This window comes from Equus quagga, chromosome 12 (genome assembly GCF_021613505.1).
Source record: "Equus quagga isolate Etosha38 chromosome 12, UCLA_HA_Equagga_1.0, whole genome shotgun sequence".
Lineage (NCBI taxonomy): Eukaryota > Metazoa > Chordata > Mammalia > Perissodactyla > Equidae > Equus > Equus quagga.
In genome coordinates this window covers 53,119,459-53,144,852 of record NC_060278.1, presented here as the reverse complement: position 1 = coordinate 53,144,852, position 25,394 = coordinate 53,119,459, and the positions used below count along the sequence as shown (strand labels likewise).

Genomic DNA, 25,394 nt, shown 5'->3' with positions numbered 1-25,394 from the left:
TGATGCCCTAAAAGTTTTAGATTTTTACAATATAGTATTAGTAAAAAAAAAAAAAAATCTGTTTATTAGGTTTTGAAGCTGAAATAGATCTTTTCTAGGTGAATATAAGAAACTGTATTTGCATAAACATAGGAATTAGTACTCATTATTGATGAATGATTACTATTTCATATTCAAAAATGTTCAAAAGGATTCTAGATAAATTCATGGATCGTAGCTCCACGTTGGACTGTTAAAGAATATGTCATTTAATTTCTTTAGGTCTGATTTAGGGAGGACAAACATAAATTGCTTTAAAATATAGTCTGTAGGAGCTGTCAGAAAATGGAAAACATCATGCTTGGGAAAACTCTTCTTATAATTTGAAGGTCATATCTACGTCAATATCTTGTAATTTTATTGCTGTTTTATTGCATAGCTTAGTTTTTAATGTAAGCACTTCATTTCTTAAAGCTGATGTAAATATTTTTAGAAAATGGCACTACACAATTATTGAATATTTAAACACTTCACCAGGAATGTTAATGCTGTTATTTATTTTCTGAGGGTTAATCTCTTTTGTTTAAAAATCCCATCCATAAAATCACTCATCCATGATAACTGATCAAATAAAGCACCATATGGAATGAAAGAGACATAAATAGAGCCACAGGTGAAAGATATACATCTAATATTTTACTGAAAATGCTCACTTCTAAGTATTCCCAAAACCCAAAATTGTTTTTATTCCCCAAACCTGCATTTAGTTTTCTTTTCTGTCCTATAAATTTGGAAAACCTATAATTATAGTTTGGGGTGGGGAGTGAGTTGAGGAGGTGGGAGGAAAAGATTGCTATTGAGGGTCTTTGGTTGGGATCTATCTGAGGTCATTTAACATCCAATTTTTCAACGAATCACTTTGACACCTACGGTATTTTTAGCCAGTGACAGTCATCTCCTGCTTCTAGGTGGGGAAGGTTTGACTTGGGGCTTCCTGTGCATCATTGGAGAATACTTCAGAGGCCGTGATTAGACGTGAAGTCTTACCCTATGATAACAAGAAGGAAGTTGCAAACTGACTGTAACAGGACAACTTGAACATTCAGTGAAAGGAAGAGTGCCTGAATATTTGAGGATTAGTAGGAATTTAGATTCCCAGGCCTCAGTACACTTCTAACTGGGGAGGAGACGATCCGGCCGCTCACAATGAGCTGGTGTGGCATCATGGGAAAAGCATGGTTCTTACCAGCTCGGCCGCTTCCCAGCTGTGTGAACTTCGGAAATAACTGAGATCTTGTTTTTTTCATATCTAAAAGGAGAAATGTGATTTTAATTTCTAAATTTCCTTCTCTCTTTTAAAGTGTTCTTCATCTCCGGGAATAATTTTAAAATTTCCTTTTTAAATAGAGACTAAATTAAGGTTGGAACCTTCAGAATAAATGCTGAAAAGTATATGGCTATTTTCCAGTGAGTGCACCTTCACTTTTGTTTGTATGATGGCTTCCTTTAAAGAATTTGCAAGTGTGTAGGGAATATACTATTTACATGTGCTTAAATGTTTATTTTTCATGACAAAGGGGATACAAAATTTTGTCTATCAAATGAATAGTTTTTGGAAACAGAATAAGTCAGGTTATTTTTCCTCCATTTTTTAATGTTCAAATAACCTCCAAAGTAGAGATACCAACAAAGATGAATAAATCTGTGCAAACAAAATGGAAACATGGAAGATCTGTTGAATCTTTATAGCTTCTCATATTGACATGAAATTATTCATACTTATCACAGGCCATTTACTTATGGAAAGAAATAATTTTAGGAGCATCTCAAAATAAATGCATTTTAAAAATTTCTTTGAGTTTTATAAACAAGTTTCAGTGCTGAAGGAGTGAATGGATATTTAACTCCACGCTTATTTGGGTAGATAATGTTGCAAATATTTTTGGTTTTATGGGACAATCACTGTCATACAGTCCATCATATAAGGACTTATCCATGCTTCTCATTCCTCCTCTTGCCTTTATATTCTTATTAATTTAAGAAAATCAATCTTCCCCACCCTCAAGGCCCTTACCACACATGGCAATGTGAAGCCATTGAATTAAACTGATATATTTTGACAAAGTTTGCTCAACAGTGTTATTAGCCACACATATATGTCTAAATGAGCATGCATTCTTGCAATTTTTCTTTTTAATTAATCTGAGGGCCACAGCATTTTAGATAACCACCACATTAATATGTAGCAGATCCTGGCTGAAAAGAGATTGTTGAACACACTAGATGGAAGGTTATGTTTTGGTTCAGAATTTCTCTTTTTACAGTAGTGACGGTTTGAATAATGCAAATGGTGTTTAAAATCATGTATATGACACTAAACGTGCTCCCATTCAGCAACATGAAGATCTATGGTTCGCTGAATCCATAATATTGTAAGAATATCCACTTGTGGTTTAAGAGGCCATTGTATCTCTATAAACTCCCCGTGTACTCTGCCAGTAGAAGATTTTTAAGTACCTGATAAAATGAATAAATTCTAAACAAATGATTTAGAAATTCAGACTTCATATATAAAAAAGTATTTTTCTGTTAGAATAAAAAACTGTTTTCTAAACTCTAAAAAAACATATCGTGTTTGTATATTTAAAACATTTTAGCCCTGAAGTAACGTGATTAAGAGTTGATCTCTCCCATTCGCTTGTTTTCTCCTAAATTATAACCTGATTATTAGTTTATCATTGACATTCTTTACAAGAAAGGGAGCCATTTTTTATGATTTCCAACCTGTTTGCTATTTACCAGTTTCTTATAAATCTCTGACTTTAGAAATCGAGGAAAGGAATCCTTGGCCATGAGACTGTAGATCAACTTCTGAGCCTCATCGAAACATTTGAGAGTTGGTTCTGCAATATTCTTTGAGATGAGGTCTCTGGTACTGAAGTCAATGTTAATCTGTGGAAATAAATTTGCATATCATTAGATTAGTTTAATCAAAGTGTACACCTTTTATACAGATGGTGGCTACACATGTTATTTGAATTTTTTTTTAAACACAGTTAATCTGATGCAAAACAGCGGAAAGGTCATGCGTTCATTTTCTGGAATGCAGAACACATGCTTGGTTTAATTATTTTTCCTAGGCTCACAGGGTTGGCATTGACAGAGAACAGAGGTCAAGCCTTACTTCGAGATTATGAAAAAATGGCAAATTGAAAAGGCAAACAAGATATTTTATGATTTTAAATTTCTTTTCCCACCCACCCTTTATTTTTTTTCCTAGTACTTTGACCTTAATACCTAAAATGTGCTTTCCACAGGCAGAACAATAACTAGAATTTTCTAGGTTAGCTTCCAGCAATCCATTCCCATTCTCCATACCTCCCTGTTTTGTTTCTCACAATGTTGTAAATTTTTTTTTTTTTTGGTGAGGAAGATTTTCCCTGAGCTAACATCTGTTGCCAATCTTCCTCTTTTTGTATGTGGGCCACAACCACAGGATGGCCACTGATCAGTGGTGTAGGTCCTCAGTCGGGTACCAAACTTGGGCTGCGGACGTAGAGTGTGCCAAACTAGGCCATGGGGGCTGGCTCCCACCATGTTGCTTTTCATTCTAATTTGTATTTCCTTTTGTTTGCCAAAATGGACCAAATAATACCTCCCTCTTCACCCATCCCTATACCCCCACAGAACATACATATCTAGTTGCCCCTTGGTATCCATGGGGGACTGGTTCCAGGACCCCCAGATTCCAAAATCTGCAGATGCTAAAGTCCCTCATATAAAATGACATAGTATTTGCATATGACCTATACATATCCTCCCGTATATTTTAAATCTTCTCCAGATGATCTATTATTTTGGAACACATACCATTCACCTGCAAATATGTAAAATGCCCTAAACCTTCTTTTGGAGATAGTTGTCCAACTCTACACATGTTCCAGGATATATTCTGAGAAGCAGAAAATTTCCTATCCAAGCTGTTTAACGTAAACTGAAAATATTCATGAAATGCCAAAGAGAGCTGAATCTTAAAATTCAAAGCTCACCAAAAGGAGGTGCTATAGTAGGTTTTTTTCATCATTCTATTTTCTGGCACTTAGCAGAATATCTGCCATCTAATAGTCAATCAATAAATATTTGTTGAATAGAATTAAAACGTCTCTTCACAAAATGAGGGAGACTGTAACAATGCCAGAATTTTCGAATCTAGTGAAAGGAAGACTATACATGAAAATTTATGCTTATTGAATTGAAGTTAAAATATAGGTGGACAGCTCTGCACTCAGATCTCCCCAGCTACTTACTTGCTATTGATGTGAGTAAGACAAATTCTCTCTTTTCCTTTAATCTTTGATTTCCATGGTATAAAAGAGAATAGTAATAGCATCTATCTTAAAGGACCAAATGAGCTAAGTAATATAAAATGATTTTAATATTACTATTCTAGGAAGAAGAAAAGAAGAAAAAAATTTTAATTTGAAAAGACTCATCCAAAGGCCACTATTTGTTCCCAGATCTTTTCTTTCTTTAGCGATTTCAGCTGCTCAGTGATCCCAGACTCCATCCGCACTTTTATTTCTTTGATCATCCTCTTAAGTGCTCCATGAAAGTTCCAGATCAAATGCTACAACTCCCTTGAAAGTCTCAAAAGCTGGAATCAGTTTTCTGCTTCTTTACATAGGAAGATGGGGGAGGCAGTGCAAAGACTTTGAGATAATTTTGAAATCTGTGCTCTAACACTTACAACCTTGGTGACCTGGGTGAGTTACTTTAATATTTCTGAGCTCTGATTCCTCGTCCTTAAGCTAGGTGGTTCTTGACTGAGTTAATAGAAGAGTTAAAGTGAGATGATCCATCCATTCATCGATCCCACAAATATTTATCAGTTTCTATTATGTGCCAAATACTTTCCATATTTAGGGGAAGATAACCAACAACTAAACAAATAGTAGTAGTTTAGATTTAAACTTGAAGGATGAGAAGAAGCCAGTCCTCTAAGGGTTTGGGGAAAAGCATTTCTGGCAGAAAAAAGTAAGAAATGCAGAGTCTCTGATACAAAAAAGAACTTGTTATGTTCTGAAGGGTCACTATGCCGGGATGGCTAGAGTGTAGGGTGTGAGAAGAAAGTTCCTGTGATGAACTTGGAGGAGGAGATATGGGCCAAGTCTCATAGGGTTTATGTGCAGAGGCAACGAGTTATTTTTCTACTAGAAGCAATAGAAAGACACTGAAGGGTTTTGAGCAGGAAAGAGGCGTGATAAGGCGTTATGAACCCAGCATAGGGCCTGCCTCACAGTGGGACTCAGTGAAGAGTGGCTGTTACCAAGATCTTGCAGTGGTTTTAAACATCTAGCATAGTCTGTTTCATAAATCCCATCTTGTGTCGTGGGGATATGAGAATATAGGATGCCTGTTTCCTCCTTCCACTGTGCCGTTAATTCTTTAATGGCATCATCTGTAATTTGTTTAACTTTACAGCCGCCATAATGGTAAATATAGTAACCTAACTCATTTAGGCATTCATTCATTGGGTGAGCGTTCACTGGTAGCAGGGCCGATGTGTGCCTGGTGCAGAGTGGTGACTTATTATTATTTTAATCAGCCCTGAACACCTGCAATAACTCCCCATTCCCTTTTTAAAAAACCCAAAGCTCTGATCTTGGCATTCGTGGCCTTTGCAATGTGTTACCAACTGATACACTTTTTCTCTTCTATGGATGCCCTGTACTCCCACCAAGCTGGACACTCCCCCTCAAACTTCTTGTATTTTGCCACCTATGAACATTTTTCCACACCATCCCAGGCTAGCTGAAAGTCACTCCTTTTCACCTAAGTCTGCTACAATCTTTTATGTCCTTAAGGCTACATTCAAATACCGTCTACCTTGTGAAGTTTACTTGTGGCTATTTTCCACTTCTGACCTCTCAAAGGACTTTGAGTTACTTAGACGATATTTATATTTTGCGCATCCCTCGCTATGCCTTACATAATGTAAGGACCCAATAATCTGTGCTGTATAAATAAAGTGAAAACTCTTTCTACATTTGTTAACAATCATGTTTAAATTTTAAAGAGAACTATTCCTTTCAACATAATATTGATGATTAATATTCTTTATTGAAATGCAATAAGCTTGTACTTCGGACAGATCCCTCTTATTTTCCTGACTTGCCTGTTTGTCTGTCAAGAAACTGCCAACATTAGCTATTGATAGCTGAGTGATAAGCAGATATACTGTTCCCAGGAGATAATCAGTAGTCTTATGAAGCTGAGCCTTGGCAATTCAGCTTAATGTCAGTGACAAAACATCACACCCACATGTTTGTGTGTCATTATTTTTCTCCAAGTTGCTCAAATTTAAAACATAGGAATTGCCTCTGGTGCCACTTTTTTCTCTGATCTTTTATCAGAGAAAATATAACAAATATATATATTTTTCCTCGTTCACTTTTTATTTTGTAATTTCACAATGGTCTTATTCATTCTCACTCCTATCTCTGCAGTTTAGGCTTTTGTAACCTAATCTCTTCCCTGAACTCAGGAACTTACCGCTAATCTTATACCTCTTCTTACAATGTCTTTCCCTTCTGAACACGTGGACAGCCTTACTATATCAGTTTCACCAAAATATCACTTTCATGGTGCGAATATTCAGCTGAAAACCCATTATTTTCTATAACATAAAATTTAAGCATCTTACTCTGCATTTGAGCTTCCTCATAGTCGGACTTCAATGTGTTTCTTCACACTGATCTCCTACTTGCCCTTAGTGGTACCCATGGAGCTGGTCTACTCTGTTCTCAAAGTGAATCTTGTACCTAAAGCCCTTGTTTATGCTGTTCCATCATCTAACGTCCCTCTCGCCCCCCACAATTTTATTCTGTACAGATTGTCCTCATCCCTTCTGATTTAGCTGAAGCTGAATATCCTCCAAGAAGCCTTCCTTGGCCACAGAAGGAAAATCACTGTAATTTCCTTATCATTATCCGTTATTTTGATTTAAAAATCTTAAGAAATTTGATTTCTTGCTTAAGCAGATTTGGATTCAAAGGCCTCTATTAATGTTAAGTATTCAATCTGATTATCAGAGAAAGAAGATTTGTCACTACAAAGGGAATTCAATAGTTCATGAGATGAAATTCACCTGTCTTTTATGTGCTTTTACGTATTTATTTCATTAATTCCTTTTTTCTCTACATGTCTCTCAAAATATGAGCAGAGCAGATGTACATTCCCCAAGTTCTGTCCCAAGTTTTCTTGGTCACTACGTCTTCTCCTATGGCAAAATATTTGAGCAATGGCATTACCTCTAAAATAATCATATGGATATTTAAAGATGATTATTTTTACTATAAATAATAATAGTTGATATTTATTGAATATTAGTACTGATATGCTAAGTCTTTATATGGCCACTTTATGTCATACAAACACAACTGTAACATGAATAGTATTATTATCCCTATTTTTCTGGAAAAAATAACATGTATCTGAAAAACTATGTATTTTATTTGTACTCATTCCTGGGGTTTATTCATTTAAAGCATTTTATTGGGTGGGTGCTTAGGAATTGCCCTAGGATCTGAAGATATAAAGATGATTAAGATGAAGAGTCAATCAAGAAGTCAGATTTTGAAAAAAGCAATCCAGAAGAAAACATATGGTTACTGAATGAAATGAGATTTTAAGCTGATCTTTGAAGTATTATTATGAAATTATAAGATTAAGGAAGGGACTTGCACATTAAGGGTAAACTGAAGAAAGTCCATTGGGTTTTCAGGGGAAGAAAGGCAAGACCCTGCAGAAGCATGAAGTTTCCAGATCATACAGGACCTTGTAGGTCTTGTTAAGGAAGTTTTACGTAACCTGAGAGCAATGGGGAGAATTTTAAGGAAGGGACTGATGTAAATACCAGTTTGAAAAAGGATGTCACTGGCTGTCACGTGGTGTAGTAGCTGCATGTGGATAAAGGGAAGAAAAATTAGGAAACCATACCAGGAGTTCAGGTGAGCCGTGATGGTGAACTAGGCTGGGTAACATCAAAGGAAATGAAGGGAAATGCACAGATCTCAAAGCTATTTAGAAAGTAGAATGGATAGAACTTGTGGTTGAAAGGATATGAGCCGGGACGAGGGACAAAATCTTTAAGAATGACGGGATTTTAGAAATATTCTGAAGAATGAGCTGACAAAGCTCTGATGGACTGGATATGGTATGCAAGGTATTACGCCTAATATTTTCACTTTTTTCCTGATACTGACATTTCCGAAGAGAAGAGAAGAATTAAGGATGACTACCACTTATTTAGCTGGAGCAAATAGAAGAACTGAGTTACCATTATCTGAGAGGAGAGACTCAGGTAGAAGAAAGTTTTGAGGAGAAAATCAGGACACAGATTGGAATTTGTTAAGTTGGAGGTGCCCTTTTAAAGCTATAAGATTGGAAGACATCACCAGGGGAGCCAGTGTAAGCAGAAAGTAAATGAAGACCGCCTCCCCTCAGCATAGTGTGTGTTGGATTATGAGTAAGAACAGCAAAAGAAATTGTTTAAGAGCAGTCAGTAAAAGAGGAGGAAATCAAATACTAGAAGCCAATTGAAGATAATATTTCAATTAAGAGAGGGTGACCAATTTTGTTAAATTCCCAAGAAGTCAGTTCGGGTGAGGTTTGAGGATAGTCTACCAAAAGTATTTTGTTTTCTCAACTTCCTTGAAATTTCAGCATCAGGAAAAAAGTGAAATTATTAGGCCTGATACATATTTTGATGCATAAATTCTTTCAATATAATCACTTCTGGGCATAAGTCTGTGAACTGTACCCCTACCTGTGCGCTCATTTCAAATTTGATTTTTGGTTGGGTTCTACTAGAAGACACATGGATAAATTTCCATCTCATAAATTAAGACAGAGCAGATGTTGAGCTTGGAGCAGACTGAAGGCGGGACCCTATCAGGAGCTGACTCTCTAGAGATGCAGACTTTTCAATTACGTGACCTTGAGGCACTCCTGAGCTGCTTGGGAGTTAGAGAGAAAATTAAACTTTACTGAGCATCTCAAACTAGCAGGTCCAGAGCATAGGCTGAACACTGTATCAACTGATGAAATCAACAGATAATAAATAGATTGATACTATTTTCTGATACAAAGAGTCACTTGCAGAGCCAGCCCTGATGGCCTCATGGTTAAAGTCTGGCGCTCACCACTCTGGCGGCCCAGGTTTGTTTCCCAGCCGTGGAACCACACCACCCGTCAGTCGGTAGCCATGCTGTGGTGGCAGCTCACATAGAAGAACTAGAAGGGCTTACAATTAGGATATACAACCATGCACTGGGCTTTGGGGAGGAGGAAAAGAGAGTCACCTTTAATTTCTTTTGTATCGATACTTTTGTTTTAAGGACTCTGAGAAATACCATACTTTACTTGCTTACTTTTCAAAAGGCCACAAATTATCTCAGCTATCTGGGACCACTGCACTGCCAATCTCAGACAACAAGATGTAGGATTGTGATTCTTACGGACTGACAGCTGAGATGTCATCACAACTGTTTAGAGGCTTTTAAATCCTGTCAACTTTGAAAAGGCCTTGACACAGCTGACATTGACAACAATCTGTTGCATTAAAGTGACTGTCTTCTGAATAAGCTTTGTAGTCGTCGAAAAACAATTTTATTATAAAGATCCAGGATATTTTAATCCTCGTGTGATGGTGTCAGCTGCAAGTTAGGCGAGCCAAATTCCTCTTTCACATCAGCAGATTTCGATTCTTTTGGCTTGCCACAAATTATTTTAACAGGAAGAATACATTTTAAAGTGTACCTTTTGGCTTTCCTGTGACCCTAAATGTGCTTTCTATATTTTTACATAATTTGAATGAAAAGTTTCCAATTGTGCTCTCACATTCAAATTAGACAGGCTTTCCTCATTTAGAATGGATAGTGTAGCAGGAGACTGTCATCATGCAAAGGGTGTGCATATGTAAACGCCTTACTAAAATGAAGCAGGCAGTGTCTCATTCACAACAGAGCTTCAAAATTACTATTCAAATGAAAGCCGCCTATAATCATGTTTTTGGTTCCATAATTCGATTTAATCACCACTAACACCTCTCCTATTACTTCATGTTTGGCATCATTAAAGGCGAATGAATATCCTGAAACATATTCTCAAGGGTGGCTATTAAAGTTGAGAATAACAAAGTTTGTAACATCTAGAAGGAATTGTCCCTGCACAGGATTGTGTCCTTTTATTATTCTTGATTTTAGAGACAGAAATAGATGACACATGTTGGAAGGCTGTACTAACACATTAAATTGGGCAAAAGAAATGAAAGAAATCATAATGTATAAAACCATAATGTATACCGATTGCTAAAAATAGATGTACATAAGCAAAAAAATCTAGAGCAGCTAAAAGGGAGTCAGATCGACTGTTTCCTTCACTGACCCCAACATGCTCATCCAAGATTAATTTAAGTGGTACAGGGATGTGTGGAAGTTCAAAAAAACACCTGAGCATTTTGTTTTTTGAGTTGAAATGCGGCAATTTTTCAGAGGGCCAAAAGGATACTGCAAATTATTGGAAGAAATACTCCTGCCACTTTTTTTCCTCCTAATGCCATATTTGAATCTCGGTTTCATAGGTTAGGAAGTTACACAAATTAGAGAGAATATGAGAAAAGAAATAAAGCTTTTGACAGAAAGGAAGATAGACTCTATGTGACAGGATAACGTTATATTTTTGCCTTTAGCATAAACATCAAGCTTCCCAGGCTGTGTCATGAACGTTTAAAATAAGGAGTAGATCCCGAGAAAGGAATTCGAAATTTCGAGCTTGGCTGTAGAACTCCCTGCTCGTGATATGTGTATCTTAATGCAGGGTTTATCATTTTGTCTCTAAGGTCGGTTCATTTTTCACCTGTACCGTGTGGATGGTTGTAATACCTCCCAAAGATGGTGAATGTGATGAGCGAATGAAATGACCCACGTAAAAGCGCTGTGCAGACGTTGCTGACAGTTTCTCCAGCTCTGCTTTTCTTTCTTTCCTTTCCTTCCTCCCTCTTCCTCTCCCTTGCCCCACTCCTCTTCCTCCTTCATTTTCTTCTCTGTCTCTCTTTCTTTTTAAGAGAGCTCTTTACTTTAAGATGAAATAAATAAGGATGCGGAAATCACTGGGATCCAGGAAGTGCAGCTACCTCAATTTACACCCTGAGACACACAGTCCTTGGCTTCTTTTTTACTGGACTAGCCTTCTAGGCACTGGCTGGTCCTTTGCTCGGCTCTTCTTCCTCCTCCTCTCCTATGCTGCCCTCCTCCCATTTTCTCTTATTTCCCTCTGTACTCAAACTTCTGGCCAAAGCTTACTAATTACTTCTTTTGGGATATATTTCCTGGTCCCCTAGATGTGGATTTTCCTGTTGCATGCAACCACATCACCTGTATTTTCCTATCACGACAATCATGAAAGTTTAGTGTAATTATTTCTTCACTGGAGTCGTCCCACTAAGATCTTTAGCTTTATCTATTCAGGGCCTCTGACTGTCTTTCTTCTTAGCTGCACCAGCATGGTGTTCACCAAATAATAGACACTTCACGACTGATTAGGGTGGAAAAACTTAGGATATTCATAAATAAGCAAACATTGTGTCTGGAGATGGTTCTATAGTTGGCCAGCACTGTTGGTAAGTAGCAACTTGTGGGGCCGGACTAAGACTCAAAATAACATCAACACATTGGGAAAGTGGCCCCTGAAAATGCAAAGAAAAAACATGAATATAAAATGGAGAACGTCAAATTGGCATTATAGCAATACCAGGAAACGCCTCTAGATCCCATTTTCATGGGCTTCTTGCTACCAATAATTCATATGTCTCTTTCTTCCCTTAAGAGTCAGTTTAAAACCAACCTTGTTTAAAATAAAGGCCTTGTCTCCACATCCTGTCTCACTACTATTCAATCATTACATCTTCTTAGGTATAATGCCAGCAATTTCATTCGTTACATTTTTTTTTGCGCTTAATCATTTGTTGCTTTGAGAATTTTTCCTAATTCTACAAATTTCAGTTTTTAAGCCAACTAGATTGAATGTTTCTTTTGAGCCAAACCATAGTTTTGACCTATTTTATTTTCTTGCATTTCCTTATCAAGCTGTCTAGTTCACACAACACATTGTATTACTTCCACATGTTTATTGTCTGTTTTTCTACCTAGACTGAGCTTCCTTCCACGGAGGGAGCTTATCTTATGAGGAAGGGAATAGTAGGCACAGAATAAGCATTTATTGATGTGAAATAAAATATGTCAATAAATAATATTGTATTGCATTAAAAATAAAAGCAAAAAACCAGACATAGATATTAAAAAGTGTCCTGCACAGATCCATTAAGATACCTTCTCCCTTGTGAACGTAGTTTCTTCTTTGTTTTATGGGTTATGGTGTTCTCATATTTAGTAAATACGTTTAAGAATTAAATAGTTTTGTACTCATATTTTTCACTTAATAAACTGCCAATGTATTTGTTCTGGGATTAGTGGTAATATGAAGTTGAATTTATATAATTTTTAAACATTACACGGTGGTATGATTTGGAAAATTTTCTAATCTCATAGAATGACAATCAACTTAAACAATTTTCTCTTTAATCGCATATTTTCTATCCTGACTCATTTTATTTTCAACATAAGGGAACAATGATATAAATACAATTTATATAAATGTTATAAATATAATAAATATTTAAATCATGTCAGTGTCTTAGCTGAATATGAAAATACTATTTAAAAATTTTTAAAGATTTATATTCTTCTGAAACCAAGTATTATTTTCTTGAAAATTTCCAAATATTATGAAATTCACAGTCAAATTGAAGGGAGAATAATACAAGTTTAAGAAATCGTTTCTCTTTGCCAGTCACAGGTTCTTACTGTGCAAAGTAGAGACACTTTAAAAAATATATTGCTTGTCTAATAATTTTCTCATTTTCAAATAACTTAGTCAAAACACCTGCCTCGCACTTATTTTTTTCTGCAATATTTTCTTCTGAAACTATCTGGGTACAATCCATTCAATGAGTAGCTCTTTTGATCTGAAACTGGTGATTTGCTAACATATTTTTACAACACGTTCTTGTAGGTACATATGTCAAGTTTTTAAAGTTGCTTGTCTTCAGACGTTCTTGGAAGTTACTTAATGGTTGTTTTCAAGTTGATTTAATAGCACTGATATTGACTTCTTTAAAGAAAGAAAGGGACTAGAATTTCTTAAAAACTGTTCTGTGCGGTGCAAACCCTAGATACATGATCTCATTCATCATTCTCATCTGTCCTGTGTGCTGTTACGTGCTTTTTTTTATAGATGTATTTTTAGAGGAGGAACTGAGGCTCTGAGAGATGAAATAGTTTACCAGAAGATTACAAGATTTGAATTTAGATCTAGCTAGCTCCAAACTTTAAGTTCTCCACTATATCACACTAACTTTATTAGTGTGCAAGCCAGAAAGAAGGTAACACAGAAGGGAGAGCATGTAAAGTCTGATTGCAATTATTGTCATCTCTCATAGATATCGGAAAGTTCTATTTTTGTGTGTAGTCTTTGCCTATTAGAACAGGAAACCAAGAATCATTAGTAATGTCAATTTGGAGACACGGATCATTTATAAGTTTAGCATAGTCTAATTGTAAATCATCTAATTGCATCAATTAAAAATTATTAAGTTATGCTAGCAATTTTATAGATGAGGAAAGAAAGACACAAGAAATTGAAAAGAAAGTAAACAGGACTTAATAGGCATCTGGATAATATGGCCTTGTCATTGTTCTTTATTTTAGGATTTTCTACCAAGCAAATTGGTTAGAATTTTCATTCTTTATAAGAGTCCATTCTACAACTGTAATTGAATATAGAAAAATGTGGAATATTCTCCTATGAATCTCATTCTTGAATTAATTTTCTACTTACGAAAATCCTATTTTCCAAGCTGCATTTCAAATATATCGCCTTGCTGATTAAGTCTGTCTACTAGATAGATCTAGAACACTTCCCACCCTTTCTTTATCTCTGCTTCTCCCTATCCAGCCTCATCCCCTACTCCTCTTCAGCAATATCAAAATGCTTGTAATTTCCAGAAAACACTAGGGAGCTTTGTACCTCCGTGCTACACCACTGCGCCTTCAGTTTGAAATATTCTTTCTTCATTTGCTCTCGTGATAAATATGACCTATTTTTCATGACATACCTTTTTCATGTTTGAACCACCCTGCAAAGCCACCCTTTAACACTCCGGGTACATTTAATCACTCCTTCCCATTGTGCTAGTGACGAACTTTAAGGGTGGTTTTATTATTACATTGCCTGTGGTGTATTTGACTGGTTTGATTACATGTCAATCTCTCCTTCTACTCTGTGACTTCATTGTGGGGACAGGCACTTAAAAAATCAGTTTAATAAATCAACATACTAACAGTTGTAATGTATTTAACACATCACTGATAGACTATAGAGAAATACCTTGAAGACCACAATTGGTATAAAATATAGGAGGCAAATGCCCTTTAGTAATTTGAATTGGAAACAATTAATGGCAAACAATAGGCAAGATAATGACTATTTCAATAGTGTGTATATATATATATATATGTATACTTTTTTCAATGAATTTTGTCATATCCGCTAATAACATTTTTAGACACTTCAAGGAGACAAGGTAATCTATACCTCGAAAAGCAGCCATAAATTTAATTATATTTTAATTCGTCAAAATTAATTAGATGAGCAAATTATAAAAAGCTATAAAAGTTTTATATCCTAAAATAATAACTGGAGTATTTATTTAAATTATTACCATCTAAATTTATTTTGGAAGGAAAGATTAGGAAAATAAACAACACTATTTTGTCAAAATTGATAATTTATTATATATTGTAAGTTTGAATTCAGATATAATGAAAAGATTGCATTTCTTATTAGAAGATTTCTCATACGTAATGTTTGAGAATGTTACCCCAAAATAATCACTGTTAATTAAATGGACTCACAAAGAAGAGAAAAACTTGGCTTTCAAACCAATATCACAATAAATAGGATATCTTTAGAGTTTCTTTCAAGGCCTTTTAGGGAATGACCCATTAATCAACGTGACAAATCTTATATACTACATTTTCAATTTTCCAGAATTATTTATTGATTCTTAGATGGCAACTGGGAAATGAATGTTGAAAGAGCTCCATGGGAGTTCCAGTTCTTTTCTCTTCCCTCTGTGAATTGCAGGCCATGCTTCGGTGGTTCATATGTCTGTGATGTTATTCTGGGCCAATATAGGCTGCAGTAATTAGCGTCTGTCTAAAAGTTGAACTACTGATATGGCAACTTTATGCCCTAGATTTTCCGAAAGTGTTTGTATTTCATCTATTCTGTCCTTTGCCTCCATAAGTACAACAACCCTTCTCACCCCATGAGTCCTAATTTTGGATCAGAAATACGATAACTGTCACCTATGAGGATATTGGTATTTCACCTCCGTAGGAAAGATGATGTGCTAGTAGATTATGTTTTTACTAGTAGTTTAATGTAGGTGGCTTCTTGTTTGCTACTTTTTATTAAAACTCTTTTCTTATGTGATATGTTCAGTGAGGAATTAAAGCGGATTTAGAAACAAATTGCTTGAACTTTAAAGTTAAACATTATGCGAAGTATGCGCAGATGATGATAGTTTGGGTTCTGGAAATTACATCAAATATAAGTGAAATGTTACACACATAAACTTTTTGAGGGCTATTATCAGTCATTCTAGGTTCTTATCTAAGGTCTTTTCTATTTACCTGATCTTAAAGCAGCACAGGTGGGTCCTGACCACTGGAGACAATGCCTCACACCTTTGGCTCATTTTCACCATCAAAGAAATAAAGGTAAGCAAATTCTTCTTTTGGAAAATAAGACATTATTACGTGCCATAATATAAACCTCCAAAATATTAAAAGTGAAGAATTTGTGCTGTTGGTTAGTAGTTATTTTTCCCCTACATATTATTTTTTAAAAATTTTATTCAAGGATTTTTTCCACATTGAGCTCCATGGTTTACAAAAGGAAAAACAAAATGAACTCGAAATCCAGCAGTACATTTAAGCAGGATTTTTGCAGGGTAAACTTTTGAGCTACTTAATTTGGGATAGTAGACGCTATTTTTCAAGAACCTACATGTTGTGCTAAGAATAAAAAATATTGGTCGGGCACACAGTAGGTGTTGAAAAATATTGGCTGAATCTCTGGAAGACAGAGGAGAATCTTAAGGAACTTCTATTGGAGTTTACCGACATTTTCTATTGGAATAAATAACGATAATTTGATTTCTCTTTACACAGAGTGTCTTTAATTGGAAGCAGATTTGCTAGGAGATGAATATTCGCTCTCCTGGGATGTTTGACTCACCTCTTTAGGTGCATCAGCTTCAATGAATTCCGAATAAATCATCCTGGCCTTAGAAGCAATTTTTTCTGCACTTTCTGTTTTCTTGAAGTCTTCACAGGCAAGCCAGAACTCAACATTTTCTTCACTAAACTCTGATTTTAGAAATGTTCGGAAAGCATCTAGACCAGCTATAAAATATAGAAGATAAATTACGTGTATCACACAGTGCGGTAATATGACCAAAATGAGTACAGTGTATTGTGTGAGCATTTATTGAGTATTCAGCGACAAATATTTATTATCCCTCTAAATGTAACATTTCCATTTTAGTTTGTAACTTTAGAAGCCTTGTTTTTGGATCAGTGATCATTAATATAAAATATTGTATCGATGTTTCTACAGTTCGCCCCATTAATAAAGAAAACCTATGCTTTTTCTTTCTAGATCTGTAAAGTCTAGGAGTTATTTTTAGGAGAAAGTCTTCATGGCAGTTACTTCACAGGAAACCCCATGGACTTTGCCTTTCCGATCCATTGCACCAAACCCAGGTCAAGTTAATGATGTACTAACTTCTGAGTAAGGATGTCTTTGTTGCTACGAGTTGATGAGATACGATTTGGCGCTAAGGAGTTAGTTAGTTTGTGTTGGTTTGGGTTCAAGCAAAGCAAAAATGGCTGGCATGCGTTAGTCTGGGGTGAATATATTGGCCAACTATAATCTTTAAACCAAGAATATCTAGCAAGATATTCGATGTGAACACTTCTCCTCTAAATGGGGTGATAGGCAATTGTAATTCGATAAGGCAAATAAAGGGGCTTTTTCCCAATGTTCCCTTAAGCAAAACACTGGTGCCTTCCATTTTCCCTCTTGGTACCTGCTCTGACTCAGGGTATGTATGGTGTTTTCTTCCTGCTCCCAGGTATTCTGCTGAGCATGCATTTCTCCAGAAACTTTAGACCAGGGACTGCAAAGGAGCCCACTTACTTGCAGGCTTATTTACTTTAGCTTGACTATTATATGCATTATTTTAAATGAATAACAGCTGGTAGTGCTTACAGCCCGAGATTCCCATAGGTCTCATCTCTCCCCATTATCTTTCAGCCAAATTTACACATTTATTATTCCTTGCTCTCATAGATAATCGAGTTTGTGACCACCTGTTTAGACCCTTCCTTTCTCTATTTTCCTCATCAAAGTGTGCTCTGAAATATCCTTCTTTGGTATACCTGGAGCTCATTCGAGAAGGTAATTAATTCTTGCTAAATATTTTCGGGCTGAGGATGGTTCAGAGCATGCTTCTAGTTAGACAGCAGGTTAGGAAGATCATGACCAGATTTCCACAGTTCAATGAACTAAGCTAGTCCCTCAGTTTCCAAGTATGCACCCTTCTGATGGCAGTATCTCTTTATAAGTGAGACTGCCTCTCTCTGAGGAGGAAAACACATCGGAGCCTTTGCCTCTCAGCGGATTTGCCTTCCAAAATGGGGGTGGCATTCTCCTTCACCTGTCATGAGGCCTCCTTTGCATGTGCACAAAGCAGCTCTTCCCTGACAGCATGCTCCGGGAGCTTCAAGTCCCAAAGGAGGGACAAATAAGTTTATGGAGGATCAGGAAAGAGAAACTTGACTAGAAAAAAAGCCCTTCCTGCAGGTAGGCAGCAAAGTGAAATATAGTGAGAGAAATGGAAAAAGACTTCGTGGAACAGGATTAAAGGGTCTACAAACACTGGATTCAAAATAGATTTAGCAACGTTTTTTCTGTTGTTCGAAATGGAGTTGAAATAACAAGTCATTGCAAAAGGTTATCAAGTACCAATTAAAATTCTCGGTAGAAATATTGGAGAGGGTGGATGTCACTAATACGTGAGCACTATAAAAAATTCAATTAACTGCACATTTCTTGTGTTTAAAAATACATCCAAGAAGCTTCTGTGACACCAATTTAGGTTATAAAAATCCTCTTAGTAATACTCAGTTAAAATTTTCCATGTGTTTGGTCCAAACAATGATGAATTTGAGGGGGTCTCAACAGACTTCATGCTAAAACCCATTTTATATAGAGGGTAAAGTATACTTTAAAAATATGGAAAGAATGTTGTAGATTCATATCTGACAATATTATTCATGCGTCATTAAGGCATACGAAGCTTTCTTCCCGATAAGGATTATCTAAATGCATCCCCGAGAGATGGCAAGTGAGAGATCAAGAGACTGTTAGTATTTTCTCCCATCCTGCAATTTTAATGAAGGGCCATTCCGAGCTAACAATTATAGTCTTCTTTTCTCCTCCCATCACTAGCTTTAGGACACAATGGAACAAAAGAAACAACTGAAATGAGCTAGTTATCTCTGTCTTAGACACACTGTTTTATCAAACTACTCTTTTGTATATACAATTTGAAAGTTCAAAAGATGGCAAGTGACTTTGGAATAATATGCTGCATACAATTAAAATCATATTATCTGAGGGCACTCTCTTCAGGATGGAATGGCTACTGGTTAGACTCAACAGGGGCTGACAGATGGAATAAGTCAGAAATAGGTGGTGGAACACACACCAATGCCTATGCCCAGTACATGCAAGGCAGATCCTCAAGTCGACAAAACAATTAGATAGTTTGGTGAGCATAGTGTTAAAAGCATTAAAAGGCTTGTAAGCTATTTCTTTGGAATTATAAAAAGCAAAACCCAAACAGCTGTTCAGATGACTCTGTGACTTTTGTACTTTGTGTGGGCATCAGATATAAAATCCCAGGAGGATGCAGGTCGAAGCATTTGCCTCCGTCACAGCACCTTCCATGTCTCTGCCTTGTGGCGCTGTCCCCTAGAACTCCTCTGCTCTGCAGCCACCACGTTACCAGCTGCAGAAATACTTTCCAAAGGCTCTTGGGAAAACTGACCTGTCCCATTGGTTACAATTTTGATGAAAAAAGACACAACCCATTCAGAACTTACAGTAATGCAATTCCATATCCTTGATGTCCTTAATATAAGTCTTTAATTGGATTCTAGGAGTAATGTGGATTATTTTATATCTGTGCTTCAGGAATTAGCTATTTAAGAAGCATAAAATCAGAATATAATTTCATCTAATTCAATCTAACTTTGCACATGAATAATCAGCTATGAAAAATTTATTCAGCTTTATCATGTTTTAAACTTGTTAAATATTCTGATATTTAATTTATGAATTTAAAATGGAAATGCCATTTGATTAGTATGAACAATACTACATTTTAAACATTTTTTATGTACGTCTCTATAGTGTCATTTTTCCCCCACACGAGATAGAACTGCTGCAATACAGGATTATTTGTAACAAAAACAGGAGTTTTAGATACCTTTGTAAATGACCATTTTGTATCAAATTCTGAGATATTTTATTTATAATTGGCCAAAATTACCTTATTGAGCCCACATATCAAATATAAATATATATCTACACACATACATATTAACAAACACACATACATTTAAATATGTTTTTGTATTCCCTAAAAATAAGAATAATTCAGTTGAAATAAATACTTTAAAAACTATCTTAGCCCACAGGACATGAAAAACAAGCGATTTATTTAAAATTTCAACTTATCAGTAATTTGTGTGTTTCCTTCACCTTTTAACAAAGGTATCATCAAATACATCAAATGATAATAATTCTAAGGAAATGACAAATTTTTCACTTCTGGTGTGGATTTTCTTTTTGTTTTAATGTTTGTAGTTTCTATAATCTTGTCTTATCTTATGCCAATCTAATTCCATTTAGACTCTGGGCCTGTATAAATTTGTGTGATTGTTGGGAATCTTATATTTCAAATATTGATCAAACATATTTTATGTCTACGACTTTCAGAATTTAACGAACTACTTTCAATTATTGTATTTTCAAATCTGTTATTAGTTGGACCTTACCTTGGTTGGTTAAAAGTGTGTCCATATTTTCACACCATGCCGTCGCTTCTGTTGTTGGTGACCTGTAAAAACAACATCTACCCTTGACAATAGCATTGTGATCTTTTTCTTCTATAACCTATAGTAATATTTGAGTTATGTTTATCTGTTGAATTACATCATTTAAGTGAGCTTTGCACCATTAATCAAACTGCAAACGTCAACAAAAATTACATAATGTTGTCCCACAGTGGATAGCAATAGAAACACAAAGCGTGATGTGATTTGACAGTGTTAATAGTATTTTCAAATTCTTGAACTCTAATAGAGGCCCAAGAGAGACATGCTTGTGGTTCTATAGAGCATAGTGAATTTCTTCTCAATTATAAATATGTTGTTAAGTTTATGTGGCATTATTCTAGTCTATTCCTGAAAAATTTATCATGATAGTAATAGTGATGAATGAACTATTTTCTAAATTTTCACAGTATACAAAATTATCCATTTCAAAATTATGCATCTCACAAAAGTTGAAAAAAATTTTCGATTAAGGATTTATAGCATGTGATGATCTTGAAAATGTCTATTTATAGTATTTTGAGAAGTCTTTACCCCACTCTGAGAGAGCCTTTATTTCTCCTTAGACTGGTATGCTTCCAATTCTGGGGTGATTTATTTAGATCTAGGAATCTGTCAGGACAGAATAATATCTTTTCCAAAGCAGTCAAAAACTTTATAGACTTAATTCTCCTGAGGAAGGCATACTTTCGGGGAAGTGATGTAGAAATAATAAATCAGGGTTAAGGTATAAACTTCCTGAGATGCAAGCATATCATGCATTATTCCCCTTAATAGTCAAAGATCCTGATGAATAAGGCCCCATCCATAGAAAGCATCTGCTGCCTAGGAAGAAACCCTTGGATTATGTAGTTGTGATGTGCAAATGACTTAGTTATGAAAGGAATGGTCTAATTTAAGGTTTCTATTAAAATAATCAACAATAAAATAGAATCTCAGCTCTAGTCATTCTTACAAAATTTGATATTTGCATATCAGGGTGACGAATCTTAAATACGTTAATTCGAAGCCATCTCTGTGCTTTTATATTCTATTACTTCCTGTAATTTGCTGCAGTTTTTAGAATTTGCATCGGGATTGATTGTGCTCCCTTCTGCTGTTCCAGTTGTTGGATTTTCGGATAATAATTGGTGTCCTCGTAGAGGACACACACAGGGAACTATGTGACAGGGAATTCATTTTGCGGTCTTTCATTATTTACATTTTCTATCTCAAATTTTCTTCCCCAAGGCTGCGTAGCTGATTTTCCCTTTTCCCTTGTTTTCCTAAATCTTGGGAATATAAGATTACCCGTGAAACCCCTTTGAAATGGTTGTTTTTCATTCAAATGGACATTTTACAAGATTTGGGTTGTTCAGTTTCCGTCTTTCATAAATGGAGGATAAGACCCGATTCTAGATTTAATTTTACTTTGAAGAGCTCTTGTGCACTGTAAAACCTGTTACTCTTATAAGCTTATGTTATATTTTATATGACTTAAATATTAGGTCTTGTAGGAATTCTATCAAATAGTGCTAAAATTATCGTGTGATCACTTAAGGTGCACATGTTTAAAAACATTCTCTCTATTCGTAGATTGAGATTTGGTGGTTAGCAGGGTATTCAAATTAGAAGCTACTTAGTACTTGTGGAATGTACGTTAATGAGTAGGACAAAGAGGAGCTATGAGCCCAAGTCTGGCCACACCGTATACCTATTTTGAATGAGGAACAGCCATCACAGAAAAACACTGAGAAATAAAATCCAGGCAGAATCATTCAAGGATAAACATATACTCTGCCATTACTACGTAATTCTCTGATGATGGCATAAATGTTATTTTCTAGCACCAAGAGCAGTGTGTCTGCTGAAAGAAAGATTTGCTGAACATGTAAACAAATAATGAATGAATGACCAAACCCCAAAGAGTGGCAGAGAACAAAGACTTCAATGGAAGTGGTGCAGTGGTTTTCAAGATGCTGGTAGATGACAGTGATAAGGAGGTTATTGAAAGGGGTAGCTGAATTGTACTAGCTTCAAAGGGTGTCCTGGACGAGGAAAGATGCGAAATGATGTGAAAGCATCATCACTGGGAAGCAAGAGACCACAGACCTCACTCTCAGCCTTGAGGTACACGAAATTGGAGATGATGGAGAACGTGCATTCTGAAAGGCAGCAAGGAAAGCCATGTCCTTTACGGAGAACCAGGTTTTGCTTAAGCCCAAAGCAAAAGGAATATCCAGGGAAGAACTTACTGAATGTAAAGGAGTCTTTTTGGAATGGAAGTGTTCAAATAAATGGTAGCTATTCTATCTTCATTAATTCAGGAAAACAGTAAAAACAGAAAGAAGAAGGCACAGTATGGAAGATGGTATAGGAACCAAGGGCAAAAAAAATTATAATGTTTTGAATTAGAGAGATAGACTAGAATATTATAGATATTCTATAGATATAGAATATTATGGATAGTAGAATTAACGGTACTAGGATATTCTATTATTATTTAAGGACATTGTTATAAAGGGAAAATTTGCCCTTCAACTCTCTGAGGAAATACCCCTGCTGTCTGATAAAGCCTGGAATGCTCTCAGCTCACTGTTTTCTAACCATTTTCAGGTTTGACTTGAAAGGTTCAATTTTGACTACCTGATATGATGGAAGGGTTGGTGGTCATACAGTAGTTACTTTTCAGAAGTTAGGTGAGACGCAACTATTTTAAGGAATAATGTGGTTAACTTGCTGTTCAAGTTTTTAAATTTGGGGTTAATTGTATATTTATGAGTCTCTGGGAGAGTAAGTTTCTGCTATCTATGAATAAAATGATGGACGATACTTATAATAGCACTAAAATGCACAAGAATGTATTGAATGCTTACAATCTATACCACATTGTGCTAAGTGTCTCATATACTTTACCTCATTTAATGTTGCAAATTACACAGTCTCTTTTAATCCCATTTACCAATGAGTCAAGAGACTCAGATGTTAATAACTGGTGCGATACCTCACGTATATTAATGGGCAGAATTAGAATTCAAACAGTGGTGTGTCTGCTTGTAACCCAAACTCTTTTTACACTTCTTCCTGGAATGGATGAGTCAATACACGTATGCTTATACTTTCTTCATGTTTTGGAACATTTATGATAAATACTTTGAAAGTGCTTTTTCTGTAATAGAGTTTTATTGTACTTCACACAAATAGTTCCTCTAAATGATAGCTAAATTGTGGTAATTGGCTACTCAATAGAAAGTTTTCCGAAGACAGAAATTCTTAAATCTTGTACATTATCAAATGAAAATAGGACATTTCTTATGTTAGAGGTGAGTGAGCAACGTTTTATATTTTTAAAAATGCAACGATTAAATGTTAAGAAAGAAATCTATTAAATTAAAATTGGAGGAAAAAAGAGGCTGGTGGATTTAAAAACATGCTGACTTGTTTGACTTTTACTTGCCATATGTTACCTTAAATACACGAACAATGTGTCACTTTGTCATTTCTCTCTTCTTCTCCCCTTTTATTTGGATTTTAGTTGTAACCGTGTTTTTGTTTGGCTCTTCTCATTTGTGTATTTCTCGTATAATTGTGATGCATAATCAGAATAACTTTTTGTGTGTGTATGATTTGACATGAAAATTCACCATCTATCTGGAGCCAAAATCTCACTTAGCATTTCATGGGGTTTTGGCTGAATTCCTTTCTGTTTCCTTCATTAAGCGAGTGATATCAAGGCCAGCAGTCCCCATATTATGTGTCCGGAGAAGAGCCAGGCCAGATGGGAACTGTGTGAAAGCTACCAGTTATCTTGTTAATTGTGCCAGCTAGAACCAGTTGTATTGCATTAAAAACAGTGGAATCTAACAACTTAGCTGTTCACACTCAATTAGCAGTGTGCTGGAGAATGGGAAATTCAAGCAAGGAGTCCATGTGCTCGAGGAAGTGACAGCTGTTTCCTTACCCAGCACTTAATATCTATTCTCAAATTTCTCAATAAATGTTGCAAGAATGAATAATTTTTGCAAGGATCTTCTAGTATATCTTAGATCGCTAACATTTAATCATTTTGACAAGCTTCCCATAAAAGAGCTCAGTGGTTTTTCTCCACTTTATAACCTTTCTTCATCACAGTAAGTATAGAGAATTAGCAGCCAGAGCAAACCACGAATTGTTGACATGTTTTAGAAATGAAGAAGGAATCAGTACAGAAGAGAGAAAAAATAAATCAGGAAGAAAGACAACAATTAGCATATTTATCATAAATGATGGAAACAAAACATCGAGATGAATGAAGACTCAAGTGTTTCATTTGTACATCTTCTGAGATAAAAATAGCTTTAAACAGCAACTCACTTCACTGGCATTTTTCGTTCCACTGTCTGACTGTCACAGATGATGCCGAATTTCTCTTTCTGACTGATCTTCAAGCTGAAGGTAATGTGACAGCAGGAACATGACAATTAGTATGCAAATACCTATCTCCCGGGTTACAAATTGGCATTCTTTAAATCATGCTATTCTCAGCTTTTTTCATTTTGTTGTTAACTTTTCACTGGTCAAAACACTTAAACTTCTAAGTAACAAATAACTCTTTGAATAAATGTGACATTTCTCCGAATCCGTGGCATAGCTGAAATAAACTCCATTTGAAAGTCTGGTTTCTAACATTCATATACATCCATTTACAAGACAACTATTGTTTACATGAGGGTAAATCAACTCAGAAGAAAAATAGTATATATAAAATTTCATATTTACCTTTGGATCTTTAATCTGTCTAAAAGATCATTTTGTTTTCCTTTGTTCTTTGATCTTCAGAAAATCTGAGGAAAAGTAATTATAATGCACTTATCTTAAACAACTATATATGCTTAAACATTTTTACAATTTTATTCATGGACTAAAATATTCTACCACAAGGAATTATACTTTTTCTGAAATGCATGCACTTTTTATAGCTTAAGAACATGTATTTCTCTATTTCTTTTAACCATGTGTCTCATGGCAGCTTATGTCAATATTTCTTTATGCAATGCTGATGTTTCAAGCAATAATGCTTGAATATAT

The 25,394-nt window shown here is 35.5% G+C and overlaps 1 protein-coding gene across 1 annotated transcript; it reads right to left on the bottom strand.

Annotated features, from left to right (window-relative positions):
• Nucleotides 1-2,727: 2,727 nt before the first annotated feature.
• Nucleotides 2,728-24,691, bottom strand: RGS21 (regulator of G protein signaling 21). The gene is made up of 4 exons (XM_046678197.1): nucleotides 24,681-24,691; nucleotides 20,292-20,368; nucleotides 16,402-16,568; nucleotides 2,728-2,931 (listed from the first exon to the last, which is right to left on the bottom strand). Exons 1-4 carry the CDS (start codon nucleotides 24,689-24,691, stop codon nucleotides 2,728-2,730), a joined length of 459 nt encoding a protein of 152 aa, XP_046534153.1.
• Between the last annotated feature and the right edge of the window lie 703 nt (nucleotides 24,692-25,394).

Coding starts and splice junctions, on each gene's coding strand:
- RGS21 (XM_046678197.1), bottom strand. Junction 16,569..20,291: donor CACACTTTTAACCAACCAAG/GTAAGGTCCAAC, acceptor TATATTTTATAG/CTGGTCTAGATGCTTTCCGA. Junction 2,932..16,401: donor AAGCTGATGCACCTAAAGAG/GTGAGTCAAACA, acceptor TTATTTCCACAG/ATTAACATTGACTTCAGTAC.